The sequence below is a fragment of the Petromyzon marinus genome, assembly GCF_048934315.1.
Source record: "Petromyzon marinus isolate PM22_M1 ecotype Great Lakes invasive population chromosome 67 unlocalized genomic scaffold, UKy_Petmar_22M1.pri1.0 chr67_unloc.3, whole genome shotgun sequence".
NCBI lineage: Eukaryota > Metazoa > Chordata > Hyperoartia > Petromyzontiformes > Petromyzontidae > Petromyzon > Petromyzon marinus.
Window position 1 is genome coordinate 411,266 of NW_027422593.1, and position 20,352 is coordinate 431,617.

At 53.5% G+C, this 20,352-nt stretch overlaps 2 protein-coding genes across 2 annotated transcripts in view; one reads left to right on the forward strand and one right to left on the reverse strand.

Moving 5' to 3' along the window:
• The window catches only part of LOC116956757 (dynein axonemal heavy chain 2), a 464,532-nt gene that overhangs the window by 323,285 nt on the left and 120,895 nt on the right, over positions 1–20,352 (forward strand). Inside the window, 2 exon segments of the mRNA XM_076057989.1 lie at positions 15,876–16,006; positions 18,142–18,288. Of these exon segments, the coding sequence (XP_075914104.1) occupies positions 15,876–16,006; positions 18,142–18,288 (278 nt within the window).
• Positions 1–20,352, reverse strand: part of LOC142907956 (uncharacterized) — a 224,622-nt gene that overhangs the window by 41,869 nt on the left and 162,401 nt on the right. The gene's annotated exons all lie outside the window — the stretch shown is intronic.

A 20,352-nucleotide genomic window follows, 5' to 3' on the forward strand; every position in this document is an offset into this window, starting at 1 on the left:
AGTCTGTGTGTGAGTGGGTCTGTGTGTGAGTGGGTCTCTGTGTGTGTGGGTCTCTGTGTGTGTGGGTCTCTGTGTGAGTCTGTGGGTCTCTGTATCTCTGTGTGAGTCTGTGTGTGTGGGTCACTGTGTGTGTGTGTCTCTGTGTGTGAGTCTGTGTGTGTGGGTCTCTGTGTGTGTGGGTCTCTGTGTCTCTGTGTCTCTGTGTGAGTCTGTGGGTCTCTGTGTGAGTCTATGTGTCTCTGTGTGTGTGGGTCTGTGTGTGTGGGTCTCTGTGTCTCTGTGTGAGTCTGTGTGTGTGAGTCTGTGTGTGTGAGTGTCTGTGTGTGTGTTTGGGTCTCTGTGTGTGTGGGTCTCTGTGTGTGTGGGTCTCTGTGTGTGTGTGTCTCTGTGTGTGTGTGTGGGTCTCTGTGTGTGTGGGTCTCTGTGTGTGTGGGTCTCTGTGTCTCTGTGTGAGTCTGTGGGTCTCTGTGTGAGTCTATGGGTCTCTGTGTGTGGGTCTGTGGGTCTCTGTGTGAGTCTATGTGTCTCTGTGTGTGTGGGTCTGTGTGTGTGGGTCTCTGTGTCTCTGTGTGAGTCTGTGTGTGTGAGTGTCTGTGTGTGTGTGGGTCTCTGTGTGTGTGGGTCTCTGTGTGTGTGTGTCTCTGTGTGTGTGTGTGGGTCTCTGTGTGTGTGTGTGGGTCTCTGTGTGTGTGGGTCTCTGTGTGTGTGGGTCTCTGTGTGTGTGAGTCTGTGTGTGTGTGGGTCTCTGTGTGTGTGGGTCTCTGTGTGTGTGGGTCTCTGTGTGTGTGAGTCTCTGTGTGTGTGAGTCTGTGTGTGTGTGTCTGTGTGTGTGTGGGTCTCTGTGTGTGTCTATGTGTCTCTGTGTGTGTGAGTCTGTGTATGTGAGTGTCTGTGTGTGGGTCTCTGTGTGTGTGGGTCTCTGTGTGTGTGAGTCTGTGTGTGTGTGAGTCTGTGTGTGTGTATCTCTGTGTGTGGGTCTCTGTGTGTGTCTATGTGTCTCTGTGTGTGTGGGTCTGTGTGTGTGTGAGTCTGTGTGTGTGGATCTGTGTGTGTGGGTCTCTGTGTGTGTGGGTCTCTGTGTGTGTGTGTGTGTGGGTCTCTGTGTGTGTGGGTCTCTGTGTGTGTGGGTCTCTGTGTCTCTGTGTGAGTCTGTGGGTCTCTGTGTGAGTCTATGGGTCTCTGTGTGTGGGTCTGTGGGTCTCTGTGTGAGTCTATGTGTCTCTGTGTGTGTGGGTCTGTGTGTGTGGGTCTCTGTGTCTCTGTGTGAGTCTGTGTGTGTGAGTGTCTGTGTGTGTGTGGGTCTCTGTGTGTGTGGGTCTCTGTGTGTGTGTGTCTCTGTGTGTGTGTGTGGGTCTCTGTGTGTGTGTGTGGGTCTCTGTGTGTGTGGGTCTCTGTGTGTGTGGGTCTCTGTGTGTGTGAGTCTGTGTGTGTGTGGGTCTCTGTGTGTGTGGGTCTCTGTGTGTGTGGGTCTCTGTGTGTGTGAGTCTCTGTGTGTGTGAGTCTGTGTGTGTGTGTCTGTGTGTGTGTGGGTCTCTGTGTGTGTCTATGTGTCTCTGTGTGTGTGAGTCTGTGTATGTGAGTGTCTGTGTGTGGGTCTCTGTGTGTGTGGGTCTCTGTGTGTGTGAGTCTCTGTGTGTGTGAGTCTGTGTGTGTGTCTCTCTGCGTGTGGGTCTCTGTGTGTGTCTATGTGTCTCTGTGTGTGTGGGTCTGTGTGTGTGTGAGTCTGTGTGTGTGGATCTGTGTGTGTGGGTCTCTGTGTGTGTGGGTCTCTGTGTGTCTCTGTGTGAGTCTATGTGTCTCTGTGTGTGAGTCTGTGTGTGTGGGTCTCTGTGTGTGTGGGTCTCTGTGTGTGTGGGTCTCTGTGTGAGTCTGTGGGTCTCTGTGTGTGTGGGTCTCTGTGTCTCTGTGTAAGTCTATGGGTCTCTGTGTAAGTCTATGGGTCTCTGTGTGAGTCTGTGTGTCTCTCTGTGAGTCTATGTGTGTGTGGGTCTGTGTGTGTCTCTGTGTGAGTCTATGTGTCTCTGTGTGTGAGTCTGTGTGTGTGGGTCTCTGTGTGTGTGGGTCTCTGTGTGTGTGGGTCTCTGTGTCTCTGTGTGAGTCTGTGGGTCTCTCTGTGAGTCTATGTGTGTGAGTCTGTGGGTCTCTGTGTGAGTCTATGTGTGTGAGTCTGTGGGTCTCTGTGTGAGTCTATGTGTGTGGGTCTCTGTGTGTGTGGGTCTCTGTGTTTGTGGGTCTCTGTGTCTCTGTGTGAGTCTGTGGGTCTCTCTTTGGGTCTCTGTGTGAGTCTATGGGTCTCTGTGTGAGTCTATGTGTCTCTGTGTGTGGGTCTCTGTGTGTGTGGGTCTCTGTGTCTCTGTGTGAGTCTGTGGGTCTCTCTGTGAGTCTATGTGTGTGAGTCTGTGGGTCTCTGTGTGAGTCTCTGTGTGTGAGTCTATGCGTCACTGTAAGTCTGTGGGTATCTATTAGTCTATGGGTTTCTCTGTGAGTCTATGGGTATCTGTGCGAGTCTGTGGGTCTCTGTGTGAGTCTGTGGGTATCTGTGTGACTCTGTGTCACTGTATGAGTCTATGTGACTCTGTGTGTGAGTCTTTGTGTGTGACTCTGTGGGTCTCTGTGTGAGTCTTTGTGTGTGAGTCTATGGGTCTCTGTGTGTGGGTCTGTGGGTCTCTGTGTGACTCTGTGTCACTGTATGAGTCTATGTGACTCTGTGTGTGAGTCTTTGTGTGTGACTCTGTGGGTCTCTGTGTGAGTCTTTGTGTGTGAGTCTATGGGTCTCTGTGTGTGGGTATGTGTGTGAGTCTGTGGGTCTCTGTGTGAGTCTGTGGGTCTCTGTGTGAGTCTGTGGGTATCTGTGTGAGTATATGGGTCTCTTTGTGTGAGTCTGTCGGTCTCTGTGTGAGTCTATGTGTCTTTGTGTGAGTCCGTGGGTCTCTGTGTGAGTCTGTGGGTATCTGTGTGAGTCTATGGGTCTCTGTGTGTGAGTCTGTCGGTCTCTGTGTGAGTCTGTGTCTTTGTGTGAGTCTATGGGTCTCTGTGCGAGTCTATGGGTATTTGTATGAGTCTGTGGGTCTCTGTGTGAGTCTATGGGTATCTGTATGAGTCTGTGGGTCTCTGTGTGAGTCCCAGGATTTCTGTGTGAGTCTGTGAGTTTTGTGTGTGAGTCTGTGGGTCTCTGTGTGAGTCTTTGTGTATGAGTCTATGGGTCTCTGTGTGGGGGTATGTGTGTGTGAGTCTGTGGGTCTCTGTGTGAGTCTGTGTCTTTGTGTGAGCCTATGGGTCTCTGCAAGTCTATGGGTATCTGTATGAGTCTGTGGGTCTCTGTGTGAGTCTATGGGTATCTGTATGAGTCTGTGGGTCTCTGTGTGAGTCCCAGGCTTTCTGTGTGAGCCCCTACAAAAACATGGAATCGTCGACCCACTCACCCACCCAACCACCCACCCAGCCACCCATCTATTCGCCTACCAACCCAAGTCACCCACGTAACCCACAGTAATGCCCCGTACCCATCTCTCTCTTTTCTCTCGCGCTCTCATGCCCACATTCAATAACCCTGGGTCTCTTTGTGAGTCTATGGGTCTCCATGAGTCTGTGGGCGTCTGTGTCAGTCTCAGGGTCTCTGTGTTAGCCCCTACCGAAGTATGCACCTACCGACGCACCCATCCAACCACCAATCTGCCCACGAACTTACCGACCTACCAAGCCACCTATTCAACCGCCTCCTGCCCACCGATCCGCTGACCCAGCCTAGCCACCGAACAACCACCCACCCAGCCACCCACCATACTACCTTCGTGTCCATGTACTCACCTAGCAACCCAAGTCACCCACGTAACCCACGGTAATGCCCCGTACCCATCTCTCTCCTTTCTCTCGCTCTCTCATGCCCACATTCAATAACCCTGGGTCTCTTTGTGAGTCTATGGGTCTCCATGAGTCTGTGGGCGTCTGTGTCAGTAATGCCCCATATCCATCTCTCTCCTTTCTCTCTCTCTCTCTTGCCCACATTCAATAATCAGGGCCCGCCAAACTGCAGTGATTTGCTCCGCAGCCCCCCTCACTCTCTCTCTCTCTGTTTATTTTTTACGATCAGAGGAAACGAGAAGATGCTCGGTGCAGTCGGCACTTTGCTTCGTTCATCATTTCGGTTTTTTTGGGGGGGGGGGTTTTCAACGCTTTACTTTATGTAACCCCCCCCCACCCCTTTTTTAATGAAAGATTTCACGAAAGAATTCTCTCTACCCCCCTCTCTGCCCCCCTCTATCTCTACCCCCTCTCTCTCTATCCCCTTCTCTCTCTACCCCCCTCTCTCTCTACCCCCCCCCTCTCTCTCTACCCCCTCTCTCTCTACCCCTCTCTCTCTCTCTCTACCCCTCTCTCTCTCTCTACCCCTCTCTCTACCCCCCTCTCTCTCTACCCCTCTCTCTCTCTCTACCCCTCTCTCTCTCTCTACCCCCTCTCTCTCTACCCCCCCTCTCTCTCTACCCCCTCTCTCTCTCTACCCCCCCTCTCTCTCTACCCCCCTCTCTCTCTCTACCTCTCTCTCTCTACCCCCCTCTCTCTCCACCCCCCTCTCTCTCTACCCCCCCTTCTCTCTACCCCTCTCTCTACCCCCCCTCTCTCTCTCTACCCCCCTCTCTCTCTCTACCCCCCTTCTCTCTCGATGAGTCGAGATGAGGCTGAGCCTAAAAACGCGTTCGAGCGAATAAACGGAGATCCACGCGTTCACCCCCCCTCCCTCACCACCACCACCCTCTCATCCCACCCACCCACCACCCCACCCACCACCCCCCCACCACCCCCCCACCCAACCCACCCACCACCCCCGCAGGACATGTTCCTGCTGGGGGCCATGGGACCCCCAGGCGGTGGCCGAACGGACATCTCCCCTCGCCTGCAGAGTAGCTTCAACGTCATCAACGTCACCTTCCCCAGGGTAGTAGCGGACGGCGCGGTGGTGCTGCTTGGCCACGCCCTGTTTGCGTGACGCGACCCTTAGAGTGTCGTGTACAGTGTAGTGTATTATAGTGTGTAGTGTATAGTGTAGTGTATTATAGTGTATAGTGTAGTGTATAGTGTAGTGTATTATAGTGTATAGTGTCGTGTGTAGTGTATAGTGTAGTGTATAGTGTAGTGTATTATAGTGTATAGTGTAGTGTTTTATAGTGTGTAGTGTATAGTGTAGTGTATTATAGTGTAGTGTATTATAGTGTATAGTGTAGTGTATTATAGTGTGTAGTGTAGTGTATATTAGTGTAGTGTATAGTGTAGTGTATAGTGTAGTGCATAGTGTAGTGTATAGTGTAGTGTATAGTGTAGTGTATATTGTAGTGTATAGTGTAGTGTATAGTGTAGTGTATAGTGTAGTGTATAGTGTAGTGTATAAAGTAGTGTATAGTAGTGTGTAGTGTAGTGTATAGTGTGGTGTATAGTGTAGTGTGTTGAACGGCTTTCGCACTGTCACGCCCCGCCTGGACAACAACAACAGCCACACCACAACAACAACAGCCACACCACAACCACAACAACCACAACAACAGCCACAACAACAGCAGCCACACCACAACAACAGCCACACCACAACAACAGCAGCCACAACAACAGCCACAACAACAACAGCAGCCACACCACAACCACAACAACCACACCACCAGAACAACAGACACACCACAACAACAACAGCAGCCACACCACAACCACAACAGCAGCCACAACAACAACAACAGCAGCCACACCACAACAACAGCAACAGCCACACCACAACCACAACAACAACAGCAGCAGCAACCACACCACAACCACAACAACAGCAGCCACACCACACAACAACAGCAGCCACAACAACAACAGCAGCGGCCACACCACAACCACAACAACAGCCACAACAACAGTAGCCACACCACAACAACAACACCACAACCACAACAGCCACACCACGACCACAACACCACAACACCAACAACAACACCGCAACCACAAGAACAACACCACAACCACAACAACAACAGCCACACCACAACAACAACATCCACACCACCACCACAACAACAACACCACAACAACAACAGTAGCCACACCACCACAACCACAACAACAACAACAACAGCCACACAACAACAACAACACCACCACCACAACAACAACAACAGCCACACCACAACAACAACACCACAACCACAACAACAACACCACCACAACCACAACAACAGCCACACCACAACCACAACAACAACAGCCACAACACAACCACAACAACAACACCACAACAACATCAGCCACACCACAACCACAACAACCGCACCACCAGAACAACAACAGACACACCACAACAACAACACCACAACAACAACAACAGCCACCACAACAACAACAACAACAGCAGCCACACCACAACAACAGCAACAGCCACACCACAACCACTACAACAACAGCAGCAGCAACCACACCACAACCACAACAACAGCAGCCACAACAACAACAACAGCAGCGGCCACACCACAACCACAACAACAGCCACAACCACAACAACAGTAGCCACACCACAACCACAAGAACAACACCACAACCACAACAATAACAGCCACACCACAACAACAACATCCACACCACCACCACAACAACAACACCACAACAACAACAGCAGCCACAACAACAGCAGCCACAACAACAACAACACCACCACCACAACAACAACAACAGCCACACCACAACAACAACACCACAACAACAACAGCCACAACACAACCACAACAACAACACCACCACCACAACAACATCAGCCACACCACAACCACAACAACCGCACCACCAGAACAACAACAGACACACCACAACAACAACACCACAACAACAACAACAGCCACCACAACAACAACAACAACAGCAGCCACACCACAACAACAGCAACAGCCACACCACAACCACAACAACAACAGCAGCAGCAACCACACCACAACCACAACAACAGCAGCCACAACAACAACAACAGCGGCCACACCACAACCACAACAACAGCCACAACCACAACAACAGTAGCCACACCACAACCACAAGAACAACACCACAACCACAACAATAACAGCCACACCACAACAACAACATCCACACCACCACCACAACAACAACACCACAACAACAACAGCAGCCACAACAACAGCAGCCACAACAACAACAACACCACCACCACAACCACAACAACAACACCACAACAAGAACACCACAACCACAACAACAACACCACAACAGCAACACCACAACAAGAACACCACCACAACAACACCACAACAACACCACAACAACAACAACAACAGCCACCACAACCACAACAACAACACCACTCGTCCTCGTCTCTCTCTCTCCCCCCCTCGTCTCTCTCTCTCTCTCTCGCTCAGGACGAGCAGATCGCCGGCATCTTCGGGACGCTGCTCAACCAGAAGCTGCAGGACTTTGAGGAGGAGGTGCGGCCCCTTGCCGGCGTGCTGACCGCGGCCACCGTGCAGCTGTACGGCGCCGTGGTGGCGCGGTTCCTGCCCACGCCCAGCAAGACGCACTACCTGTTCAACCTCAGGGACATCTCCAAGGTGATGCCATCATCATCAGCATCATCATCATCACCAGCCGCAGCAGTAGGAGCCGCTACCTGTTCAACCTCAGGGACATCTCCAAGGTGACGCCATCATCATCAGCATCATCATCATCATCACCAGCAGCAGCAGCAGTAGGAGCAGCAGTAGGTGCCGCTACCTGTTCAACCTCAGGGACATCTCCAAGGTGACGCCATCATCATCAGCATCATCATCATCATCACCAGCAGCAGCAGCAGTAGGAGCAGCAGTAGGTGCCGCTACCTGTTCAACCTCAGGGACATCTCCAAGGTGATGTCATCATCATCAGCATCATCATCATCAGCGTCATTAGCGTCATCAGCAGTAGGAGCCGCTACCTGTTCAACCTCAGGGACATCTCCAAGGTTATGTCATCATCATCAGCATCATCATCATCACCACCAGCAGCAGCAGTAGCAGCAGCAGTAGGAGCCGCTACCTGTTCAACCTCAGGGATATCTCCAAGGTGACGTCATCATCAGCATCATCATCATCAGCGTCATTAGCGTCATCAGCAGTAGGAGCCGCTACCTGTTCAACCTCAGGGACATCTCCAAGGTGATGTCATCATCATCAGCATCATCATCATCATTAGCATCATTAGCGTCATCAGCAGTAGGAGCCGCTACCTGTTCAACCTCAGGGACATCTCCAAGCTGATGCCATCGTCAGCAGCATCATCATCAGCATCATCATCATTATTATCATCAGCAGCAGCAGCATCGTGAGCAGTAGGATCATCGTCATCATCATCAGCAGCAGCAGCATCAGTAGGAGCCGCTACCTGTTCAAACTCACGGACATCTCCAAGGTGATGCCATCATCTACATCAACATCATCAGCATCATCGTCGTCATCAGCATCATCAGCAGTAGGATCAGCATCATCAGCATCATCAGCAGTAGGAGCCGCTACCTATTCAACCTCAGTGACATCTCCAAGGAGATGTCATCGTCAGCAGCATCATCATCATCAGCATCATCAGCAGTAGGATCATCATCATTATCAGCGTCATCAGCAGTAGAAGCCGCTACCTGTTCAACGTCAGGGACATCTCCAAGGTGATGCCAGCAGCAGCAGCATCATCATCATCAGCAGTAGGTTCAGCATCATCAGCATCATCAGCATCAGCAGCATCATCAGCAGTAGGATCCGCTACCTGTTCAACCTCAGGGACATCTCCAAGGTGATGCCAGCAGTAGCAGCATCATCATCATCAGCAGCAGCAGCAGCATCATCAGCAGCAGCAGCAGCAACAGCAGCATCGTCAGCAGTAGGATCAGCGTCATCATCATCAGCATCATCAGCGTCATCAGCATCGTCAGCAGTAGGTTCAGCATCATCAGCGTCATCAGCATCATCAGCAGTAGGTTCAGCATCATCAGCGTCATCAGCATCATCAGCAGTAGGTTCAGCATCATCAGCATCATCAGCGTCATCAGAATCATCAGCAGTAGGAGCCACTACCTGTTCAACCTCAGGGACATCTCCAAGGTGATGTCATCATCTATATCAACATCATCATCAGCAGCAGCAGTGAGATGGCGCCGTGATGGTGCCGTGGTGATGGTGATGATGGTGGTGATGGTGATGATGATGGTGGTGATGGTGATGATGATGGTGGTGATGGTGATGATGGTGGTGGTGATGATGATGATGGTGGTGATGGTGATGATGATGGTGGTGATGGTGATGATGGTGGTGGTGATGATGATGGTGATGATGATGATGGTGGTGATGGTGATGATGGTAGTGATGATGATGATGATGGCGATGCTGGTGCTGATGGTGATGGTGGTGATGATGATGATGGTGGTGATGATGATGATGGTGGTGATGGTGGTGGTGATGGTGATGATGTTGGTGGTGCTAGTGGTGATGCTGGTGATGGTGATAATGATGGTGGTGATGGTGGTGATGGTGGGGATGGTGGTGGTGATAATGGTGGTGATGGTGGTGATGATGATGGTGGTGATGGTGGTGATGGTGATAGTGATGATGGTGGTGCTAGTGGTGATGATGGTGATGATGGTGGTGATGATGGTGGTGCTAGTGGTGATGCTGGTGATGGTGATGGTTATAATGATGGTGGTGATGGTGGTGATGGTGGTGATGGTGATGATGGTGGTGATGGTGCTGTGGTGATGGTGGTGATGCTGGTGATAATGATGATGGTGGTGCTAGTGGTGATGATGGTGATGATGGTGGTGATGATGGTGGTGCTAGTGGTGATGCTGGTGATGGTGATAATGATGGTGGTGATGGTGCTGTGGTGATGATGCTGGTGATAATGATGATGGTGGTGCTAGTGGTGATGATGGTGATGATGGTGGTGATGATGGTGGTGCTAGTGGTGATGCTGGTGATGGTGATAATGATGGTGGTGATGGTGGTGATGGTGATGATGGTGGTGATGGTGTTGTGGTGATGGTGGTGATGCTGGTGATAATGATGGTGGTGGTGGTGGTGATGATGGTGGTGATGATGGTGATGATGGTGGTGATGATGGTGAGAATGATGATGATGATGGTGGTGGTGGTGATGGTGACGGTGATGAGAATGATGATGATGGTGATGGTGGTGGTGATGGTGGTGATGATGGTGATGATGGTGGTGATGATGGTGATGATGATGATGGTGGTGATGATGGTGGTGCAGGTCTTCCAGGGGATGCTGCGCGCTCACAAGGACTTCCACGACAACAAGGCGAGCGTCGCGAGACTCTGGGTGCACGAATGTTTCAGGTGAGCGGCAGCCCGGCAGCACCTCAACCGCTCTACGGCGTGCGGCTAACCTCACCACCGGCCTGACCAACATCACCAGCCCCACCAACAACACCAACACCGCCACCCTCACCAACCCCGCCAGCCTCACCAACATCACCAACACCGCCACCCTCACCAACATCACCAACATCACCAACATCACCAACACCGCCGGCCTCACCAACATCACCAACATCACCAGTCTCACCAACATCACCAACACCGCCACCCTCACCAACATCACCAACACCGCCACCCTCACCAACACCGCCACCCTCACCAACATCACCAACACCGCCACCCTCATCAACATCACCAACATCACCAACATCACCAACACCGCCGGCCTCACCAACATCACCAACACCGCCACCCTCACCAACACCGCCACCCTCACCAACATCACCAACATCACCAGTCTCACCAACATCACCAACACCGCCACCCTCACCAACATCACCAACACCGCCACCCTCACCAACATCACCAACACCGCCACCCTCACCAACATCACCAACACCGCCAGCCTCACCAACATCACCAACCCCGCCAGCCTCACCAACATCACCAACATCACCAACACCGCCACCCTCACCAACATCACCAACACCGCCACCCTCACCAACATCACCAACCCCGCCAGCCTCACCAACATCACCAACATCACCACCCTCACCAACATCACCAACACCGCCACCCTCACCAACATCACCAATATCACCAACACCGCCACCCTCACCAACATCACCAACACCGCCACCCTCACCAACATCACCAACACCGCCACCCTCACCAACATCACCAACACCGCCACCCTCACCAACATCACCAACACCGCCACCCTCACCAACATCACCAACACCGCCACCCTCACCAACATCACCAACACCGCCACCCTCACCAACATCACCAACACCGCCACCCTCACCAACATCACCAACACCGCCACCCTCACCAACATCACCAACACCGCCACCCTCACCAACATCACCAACACCGCCACCCTCACCAACATCACCAACACCGCCACCCTCACCAACATCACCAACACCGCCAGCCTCACCAACATCACCAACACCGCCACCCTCACCAACATCACCAACATCACCAGTCTCACCAACATCACCAACACCGCCACCCTCACCAACATCACCAACACCGCCACCCTCACCAACATCACCAACACCGCCACCCTCACCAACATCACCAACACCGCCACCCTCACCAACATCACCAACACCGCCAGCCTCACCAACATCACCAACACCGCCACCCTCACCAACATCACCAACATCACCAACATCACCACCCTCACCAACATCACCAACACCGCCACCCTCACCAACATCACCAACATCACCAACATCACCAACATCACCAACACCGCCACCCTCACCAACATCACCAACATCACCAACATCACCAACACCGCCACCCTCACCAACATCACCAACACCGCCACCCTCACCAACATCACCAACATCACCACCCTCACCAACATCACCAACACCGCCACCATCACCAACATCACCAACACCGCCACCCTCACCAACATCACCAACATCACCACCCTCACCAACATCACCAACACCGCCACCCTCACCAACATCACCAACACCGCCAGCCTCACCAACATCACCAACACCGCCACCCTCACCAACATCACCAACACCGCCACCCTCACCAACATCACCAACACCGCCACCCTCACCAACATCACCAACATCACCAACCTCACCAACATCACCAACATCACCAACACCGCCACCCTCACCAACATCACCAACATCACCAACACCGCCAGCCTCACCAACATCACCAACACCGCCACCCTCACCAACATCACCAACATCACCAACACCGCCACCCTCACCAACATCACCAACACCGCCACCCTCACCAACATCACCAACACCGCCACCCTCACCAACATCACCAACATCACCAACACCGCCACCCTCACCAACATCACCAACACCGCCACCCTCACCAACATCACCAACACCGCCACCCTCACCAACATCACCAACATCACCAACACCGCCACCCTCACCAACATCACCAACACCGCCACCCTCACCAACATCACCAACACCGCCAGCCTCACCAACATCACCAACACCGCCACCCTCACCAACATCACCAACACCGCCACCCTCACCAACATCACCAACATCACCAACACCGCCACCCTCACCAACATCACCAACACCGCCACCCTCACCAACATCACCAACATCACCAACACCGCCACCCTCACCAACATCACCAACACCGCCAGCCTCACCAACATCACCAACACCACCACCCTCACCAACATCACCAACACCACCACCCTCACCAACATCACCAACACCGCCACCCTCACCAACATCACCAACACCGCCACCCTCACCAACATCACCAACACCGCCACCCTCACCAACATCACCAACACCGCCACCCTCACCAACATCACCAACACCACCACCCTCACCAACATCACCAACACCACCACCCTCACCAACATCACCAACACCACCACCCTCACCAACATCACCAACACCACCAGCCCCACCAACATCACCAACAACACCAACACCGCCACCAACACCGTCAGCCTCACCAACATCACCAACACCCTCACCAACATCACCAACACACACTATTGCTAATGATGGTGTTGGTGCCGATGCTGATGGTACTACTGCTACTACCAACTATTGCCACTACTACTACCACTACTACTACCACTACTACTACCACTGCTACCACTGCGACTATTACCACTACTACCACTCCTGCTACTACCACTGCTAATACTACCGCTACTGCTACTACCACTACTACTACCCCTAACTACCACTGCTACTACCACTACTACTACCACTACTCCTACCGCTACTGCTACTACTACCACTACTACTACCACTACTCCTACCACTACTCCTACCACTACTGCTACTACCACTACTACTACCACTACTCCTACCACTACTCCTACCACTACTACACTACTCCTACCACTGATACTACTACTACCACTACTACTACCACTACTCCTACCGCTACTGCTACTACTACCACTATTACTACCACTACTCCTACCACTGATACTACTACTACCACCACTACTACTACCACTACTACACTACTCCTACCACTGATACTCCTACTACCACTACTACTACCACTACTACTACCACTATTCCTACTGCTACTGCTACTACTACCACTAATACTACCACTACTCCTACCACTACTACACTACTCCTACCACTGATACGCCTACTACCACTACTACTACCACTACTCCTACCACTACTGCTACTACTACCACTACTACTACCACTACTCCTACCACTACTACACTACTCCTACCACTGATACTACTACCACTACTCCTACCACTACTACACTACTCCTACCACTGATACTCCTACTACCACTAATACTACCACTACTACCACTACTCCTACCACTACTACACTACTCCTACCACTGATGCTACTACTACCACTACTACTACCACCGCTGCTACTACTACCACTACTACACTACTCCTACCACTGATACTCCTACTACCACTGCTCCTACCACTACTACACTACTCCTACCACTGATACTACTGCTACCACTACTACTACCACTACTACTACCACTACTCCTACCGCTACTGCTACTACTACCACTCCTACTACCACTACTCCTACCACTACTACACTACTCCTACCACTGATACTCCTACTACCACTACTACTACCACTACTCCTACCGCTACTGCTACTACTACCACTGCTACTACCACTACTCCTGCCACTACTACACTACTCCTACCACTGATGCTACTACTAACACTACTACTACCACTACTCCTACTGCTACTGCTACTACTACCACTACTACTACCACTACTCCTACCACTACTACACTACTCCTACCACTGATACTACTACTACTACTCCTACCACTACTCCTACCGCTACTGCTACTACTACCACTACTACACTACTCCTACCACTGATACTCCTACTACCACTACTACTACCACTACTACTACCACTACTCCTACCACTACTACACTACTCCTACCACTGATGCTACTACTACCACTACTACTACCACTACTACTACTACCACTACTACTACCACCACTGCTACTACTACCACTACTACACTACTCCTACCACTGATACTACTACTACCACTACTACTACCACTACTACACTACTCCTACCACTGATACTACTACTACTACCACTACTCCTACCACTACTACACTACTCCTACACTGATACTACTACTACCACTACTACTACCACTACTACTACCACTACTACTACCACTACTCCTACCACTACTACTACCACTACTACTACCACCACTACTCCTACCACTACTACACTACTCCTACCACTGATGCTACTACTACCACTACTACTACCACTACTACTACTACCACTACTACTACTACCACCACTGCTACTACTACCACTACTACACTACTCCTACCACTGTAACTACTACTACCACTACTACTACCACTACTACTACCACTACTACACTACTCCTACCACTGATACTACTACTACTACTACCACTACTACTACCACTACTCCTACCACTACTACACTACTCCTACACTGATACTACTACTACCACTACTACTACCACTACTACTACCACTACTACTACCGCTACTGCTACTACTACCACTACTACTACCACTACTACTACCACTACTACACTACTCCTACCACTGATACTACTACTACTACCACTACTACTACCACTACTCCTACCACTACTACACTACTCCTACACTGATACTACTACTACCACTACTACTACCACTACTTCTACCACTACTACTACCACTACTCCTACCGCTACTGCTACTACTACCACTACTACTACCACTACTCCTACCACTACTACACTACTCCTACCACTGATACTCCTACTACCACTACTACTACCACTACTACTACCACTACTACTACCACTACTCCTACCGCTACTGCTACTACTACCACTACTACTACCACTACTCCTACCACTACTACACTACTCCTACCACTGATACTCCTACTACCACTACTACTACCACTACTACTACCACTACTACTACCACTACTACTACCACTACTCCTACCACTACTACACTACTCCTACCACTGATACTCCTACTACCACTACTCCTACCACTACTACACTACTCCTACCACTGATACTCCTACTACCACTACTCCTACCACTACTACACTACTCCTACCACTGATACTCCTACTACCACTACTACTACCACTACTACTACCACTACTCCTACCACTACTACACTACTCCTACCACTGATACTACTACTACCATTACTCCTACCACTACTACACTACTCCTACCACTGATACTCCTACTACCACTACTACTACCACTACTACTACCACTACTCCTACCACTACTACACTACTCCTACCACTGATACTCCTACTACCACTACTGCTGCCGCTAACGAGGTCTGCGGCTGCCCCAGGGTGTTCTCCGACCGTCTCGTCGACGAGTCGGACACCGAGGCCTTCACCGGCCTGCTGAGCGAGAAGCTGGCATCGACCTTCGACCTCGCCTACCACAACCTGTGCCCAAACCGACAGCCGCCCATCTTCGGTGGGTTGTTGGCGGTGGTAGCGGTGCGGTGGTGGTCGCGGTGGTGGTCGTGGTGCGGTGGTGGTGCGGTGGTGGTGCGGTGGTGGTACGCACGACGGATTGTGGGCCGGCGAACGGTTGACAGCTGGCGAACGCCTGCGAAGGCCGGGACTGTGGCACGCCAGGAGGGGGTGGGGTAGCCAGCAGCACCACCGCATCGCTGGTACCGCTCATCGGCAAGCCCACCAACCCCCCACACACACAAAGATAAAGGTCCCCCGTGTAGCCTGCAACAGACGGGTTGGGTCAAGTGCTGTTTAGCGAGCGCCCGTGAAGGCCGGGCCCCGTGGCACACCGAGTTCGATTCCCGCGGCCACCGGCCAACACCGGCGACGATCGTCTGGAACCGGGACCCTGGTGACCCCTCTCCTAGGTCGACTCGGCCTCAAATAAGTCCCCCCGGTGCGTGTGGGCGCCACGTCCCCCCTGCGTGCCACAGGGCCGGCCTTCGTAGGCGATCGCGAGCGGCACTTGCCCCAACCTGTCCGCTCAGGCTATACGGGGGATCTTTGTCTTTTTGTTTTTGTGGAGCAGCCAGGAGCACCCACTGACCATCTGACCACCACCCTGACCATCTGACCATCTGACTACCACCCTGACCATCTGACCACCACCCTGACCCTCTGACTACCCCCATGACCATCTGACCATCTGACCACCACCCTGACCATCTGACTCCCACCCTGACCATCTGACCACCACCCTGACCCTCTGACCACCACCCTGACCATCTGACCACCACCCTGACCATCTGACTCCCACCCTGACCATCTGACTCCCACCCTGACCATCTGACTACCACACTGACCATCTGACCACCACCCTGACCATCTGACCACCACCCTGACCATCTGACCACCACCCTGACCATCTGACTACCCCCATGACCATCTGACGACCACCCTGACCATCTGACTACCACCCTGACCATCTGACTCCCACCCTGACCATCTGACTACCACACTGACCATCTGACCACCACCCTGACCATCTGACCACCACCCTGACCATCTGACTACCCCCATGACCATCTGACGACCACCCTGACCATCTAACTACCACCCTGACCATCTGACTACCACGCTGACCATCTGACTACCACCCTGACCATCTGACTACCACCCTGACCATCTGACCACCACCCTGACCATCTGACTACCACCCTGACCATCTGACTACCACGCTGACCATCTGACTACCACCCTGACCATCTGACTACCACGCTGACCATCTGACTACCACCCTGACCATCTGACTACTCCCATGATCATCTGACCACCACGCTGACCCTCTGACCACCACCCTGACCATCTGACTACCACGCTGACCATCTGAACACCACCCTGACCCTCTGACTACCACCCTGACCATCTGACCATCTGACCACCACGCTGACCATCTGACCATCTGACCACCACCCTGACTATCTGACTACCACACTGACCATCTGACCACCACCCTGACCCTCTGACCACCACCCTGACCATCTGACCATCTGACCACCACCCTGACCCTCTGACCACCCCCATGACCATCTGACCACCACCCTGACCATCTGACTACCCCCACGACCATCTGACTACCACCCTGACCATCTGACTACCACCCTGACCATCTGACCACCACCCTGACCATCTGACCACCACCCTGACCATCTGACCACCACCCTGACCATCTGACTACCACCCTGACCATCTGACTACCACCCTGACCCTCTGACCACCACCCTGACCATCTGACCTCCACCCTGACCCTCTGACCACCACCCTGACCATCTGACCTCCACCCTGACCCTCTGATCACCACCCTGACCATCTGATCACCACCCTGACCATCTGACCCTCTGACCACCACCCTGACCATCTGACCACCACCCTGACCCTCTGACCATCTGACTACCACCCTGACCATCTGACCACCACCCTGGCCATCTGACCTCCACCCTGACCCTCTGACCATCACACTGACCCTCTGACTACCACCCTGACCATCTGACCATCTGACCACCACGCTGACCATCTGATCACCACCCTGACCCTCTGACCATCTCTCCACCACCCTGACCCACTGACCCCCCCCTCCCCCACGTTGTGCAGGAGACTTCATGCGGGAGGGGGTGTATGAGGACATCACGGACTTCCAAGCGCTGCGAATTTTCATGGAGCAGCAGCTGGAGGATTACAACCTGAGGCCCGGAGTGCTGCCCATGAACCTCACACTCTTCCGTGATGCTATCGAGCACGGTGGGCGGGCCCATATGCACCCACCTCCACCCACCTCCACCCACCTCAACCTCCACCCACACACCTCCACCCACCTCAACCTCCACCCACCCCAACCTCCACCCACCTCCATCCACCTCAACCTCCACCCACCCACCTCCACTCATCTACATCCACCTCAACCTCCACCCACCTCCACGTACCTCCACCCACCTCCATCCACTTCAACCTCCACCCACCCACCTCCACCCACCTCCATCCACCTCCATCAACCTCCACCCACCTCCACGTACCTCTACCCACCTCCACCCACCTCAACCTCCACCCACCCACCTCAACCTCCACCCACCCACCTCAACCTCCACCCACCCACCTCCACCCACCTCCATCCACCTCAACCTCCACTCAACCTCCACCCACCTACCTCCACCCACCACCATCCACCTCAACCTCCACCCACCCACCTCAACCTCCACCCACCCACCTCCACCCACCTCCATCCACCTCAACCTCCACCCACCCACCTCAACCTCCACCCACCCACCTCCACCCACCTCCATCCACCTCAACCTCCACCCACCTCCACCCACCTCAACCTCCACCCACCAACCTCCCCCCACCTCCACGTACCTCCACCCACCTCCACCCACCTCCATCCACCTCAACCTCCACCCACCCACCTCCACCCACTTCCACCCACCTCCACTACCTCCACCCACCTCCATCCACCTCAACCTCCACTCACCTCCACGTACCTCCACCCACCTTCATCCACCTCAACCTCCACCCACCCACCTCCACCCACCTCCATCCACCTCAACCTCCACCCACCCACCTCCACCCACCTCCATCCACCTCAACCTCCACCCACCCACCTCCACCCACCTCCACGTACCTCCACCCACCTCCACCCACCTCCATCCACCTCAACCTCCACCCACCCACCTCCACCCACCTCCACTACCTCCACCCACCTCCATCCACCTCAACCTCCACCCACCCACCTCCACCCACCTCCATCCACCTCAACCTCCACCCACCCACCTCCACCCACCTCCATCCACCTCAACCTCCACCCACCCACCTCAATCTCCACCCACCCACCTCCACCCACCTCCACCCACCTCAACCTCCACCCACCCACCTCCACCCACCTCCATCCACCTCAACCTCCACCCACCCACCTCCACCCACCTCCACGTACCTCCACCCACCTCCATCCACCTCAACCTCCACCCACTCACCTCCACCCACCTCCATCCACCTCAACCTCCACCCACCCACCTCCACCCACCTCAACCTCCACGTACCTCCACTCACCTCCTTCCACCTCAACCTCCACCCACCCACATCCATCTCCACCCACCTTCACGTACCTCCACCCACTTCTATCCACCTCAACCTCCACCCACCCACCTCCACCCACCTCCACGTACCTCCACCCACCTCCATCCACCTCAACCTCCACCCACCCACCTCCACGTACCTCCACCCACCTCCATCCACCTCAACCTCCACCCACCCACCTCCACGTACCTCCACCCACCTCCATCCATCTCAACCTCCACCCACCCACCTCCACCCACCTCCACGTACCTCCACCCACCTCCATCCACCTCAACCTCCACCCACCCACCTCAACCTCCACGTACCTCCACCCACCTCAACCTCCACCCACCCACATCCATCTCCACCCACCTCCACCCAACTCCACCTCCACCCACCTCCACGTACCTCCACCCACCTCCATCCACCTCAACCTCCACCCACCCACCTCCACCCACCTCAACCTCCACGTACCTCCACCCACCTCCATCCACCTCAACCTCCACCCACCCACATCCATCTCCACCCACCTCCACCCAACTCCACCTCCACCCACCTCCACACACCTACATCCACTCACCTCCATCCATCTCCACCCACCTCTACCTAATTCCCACCTCCACCCACTCCAACCTCTGACTAGGGTGCACACACACAGACACGCACATTTAGTTTTGTAGAACCGGTGGTCTGGACTAGGCTGAGCGCTGTTGGACATTCCTTGTGCCACATCTTGTGCCACACACAGAGACAGCTGCC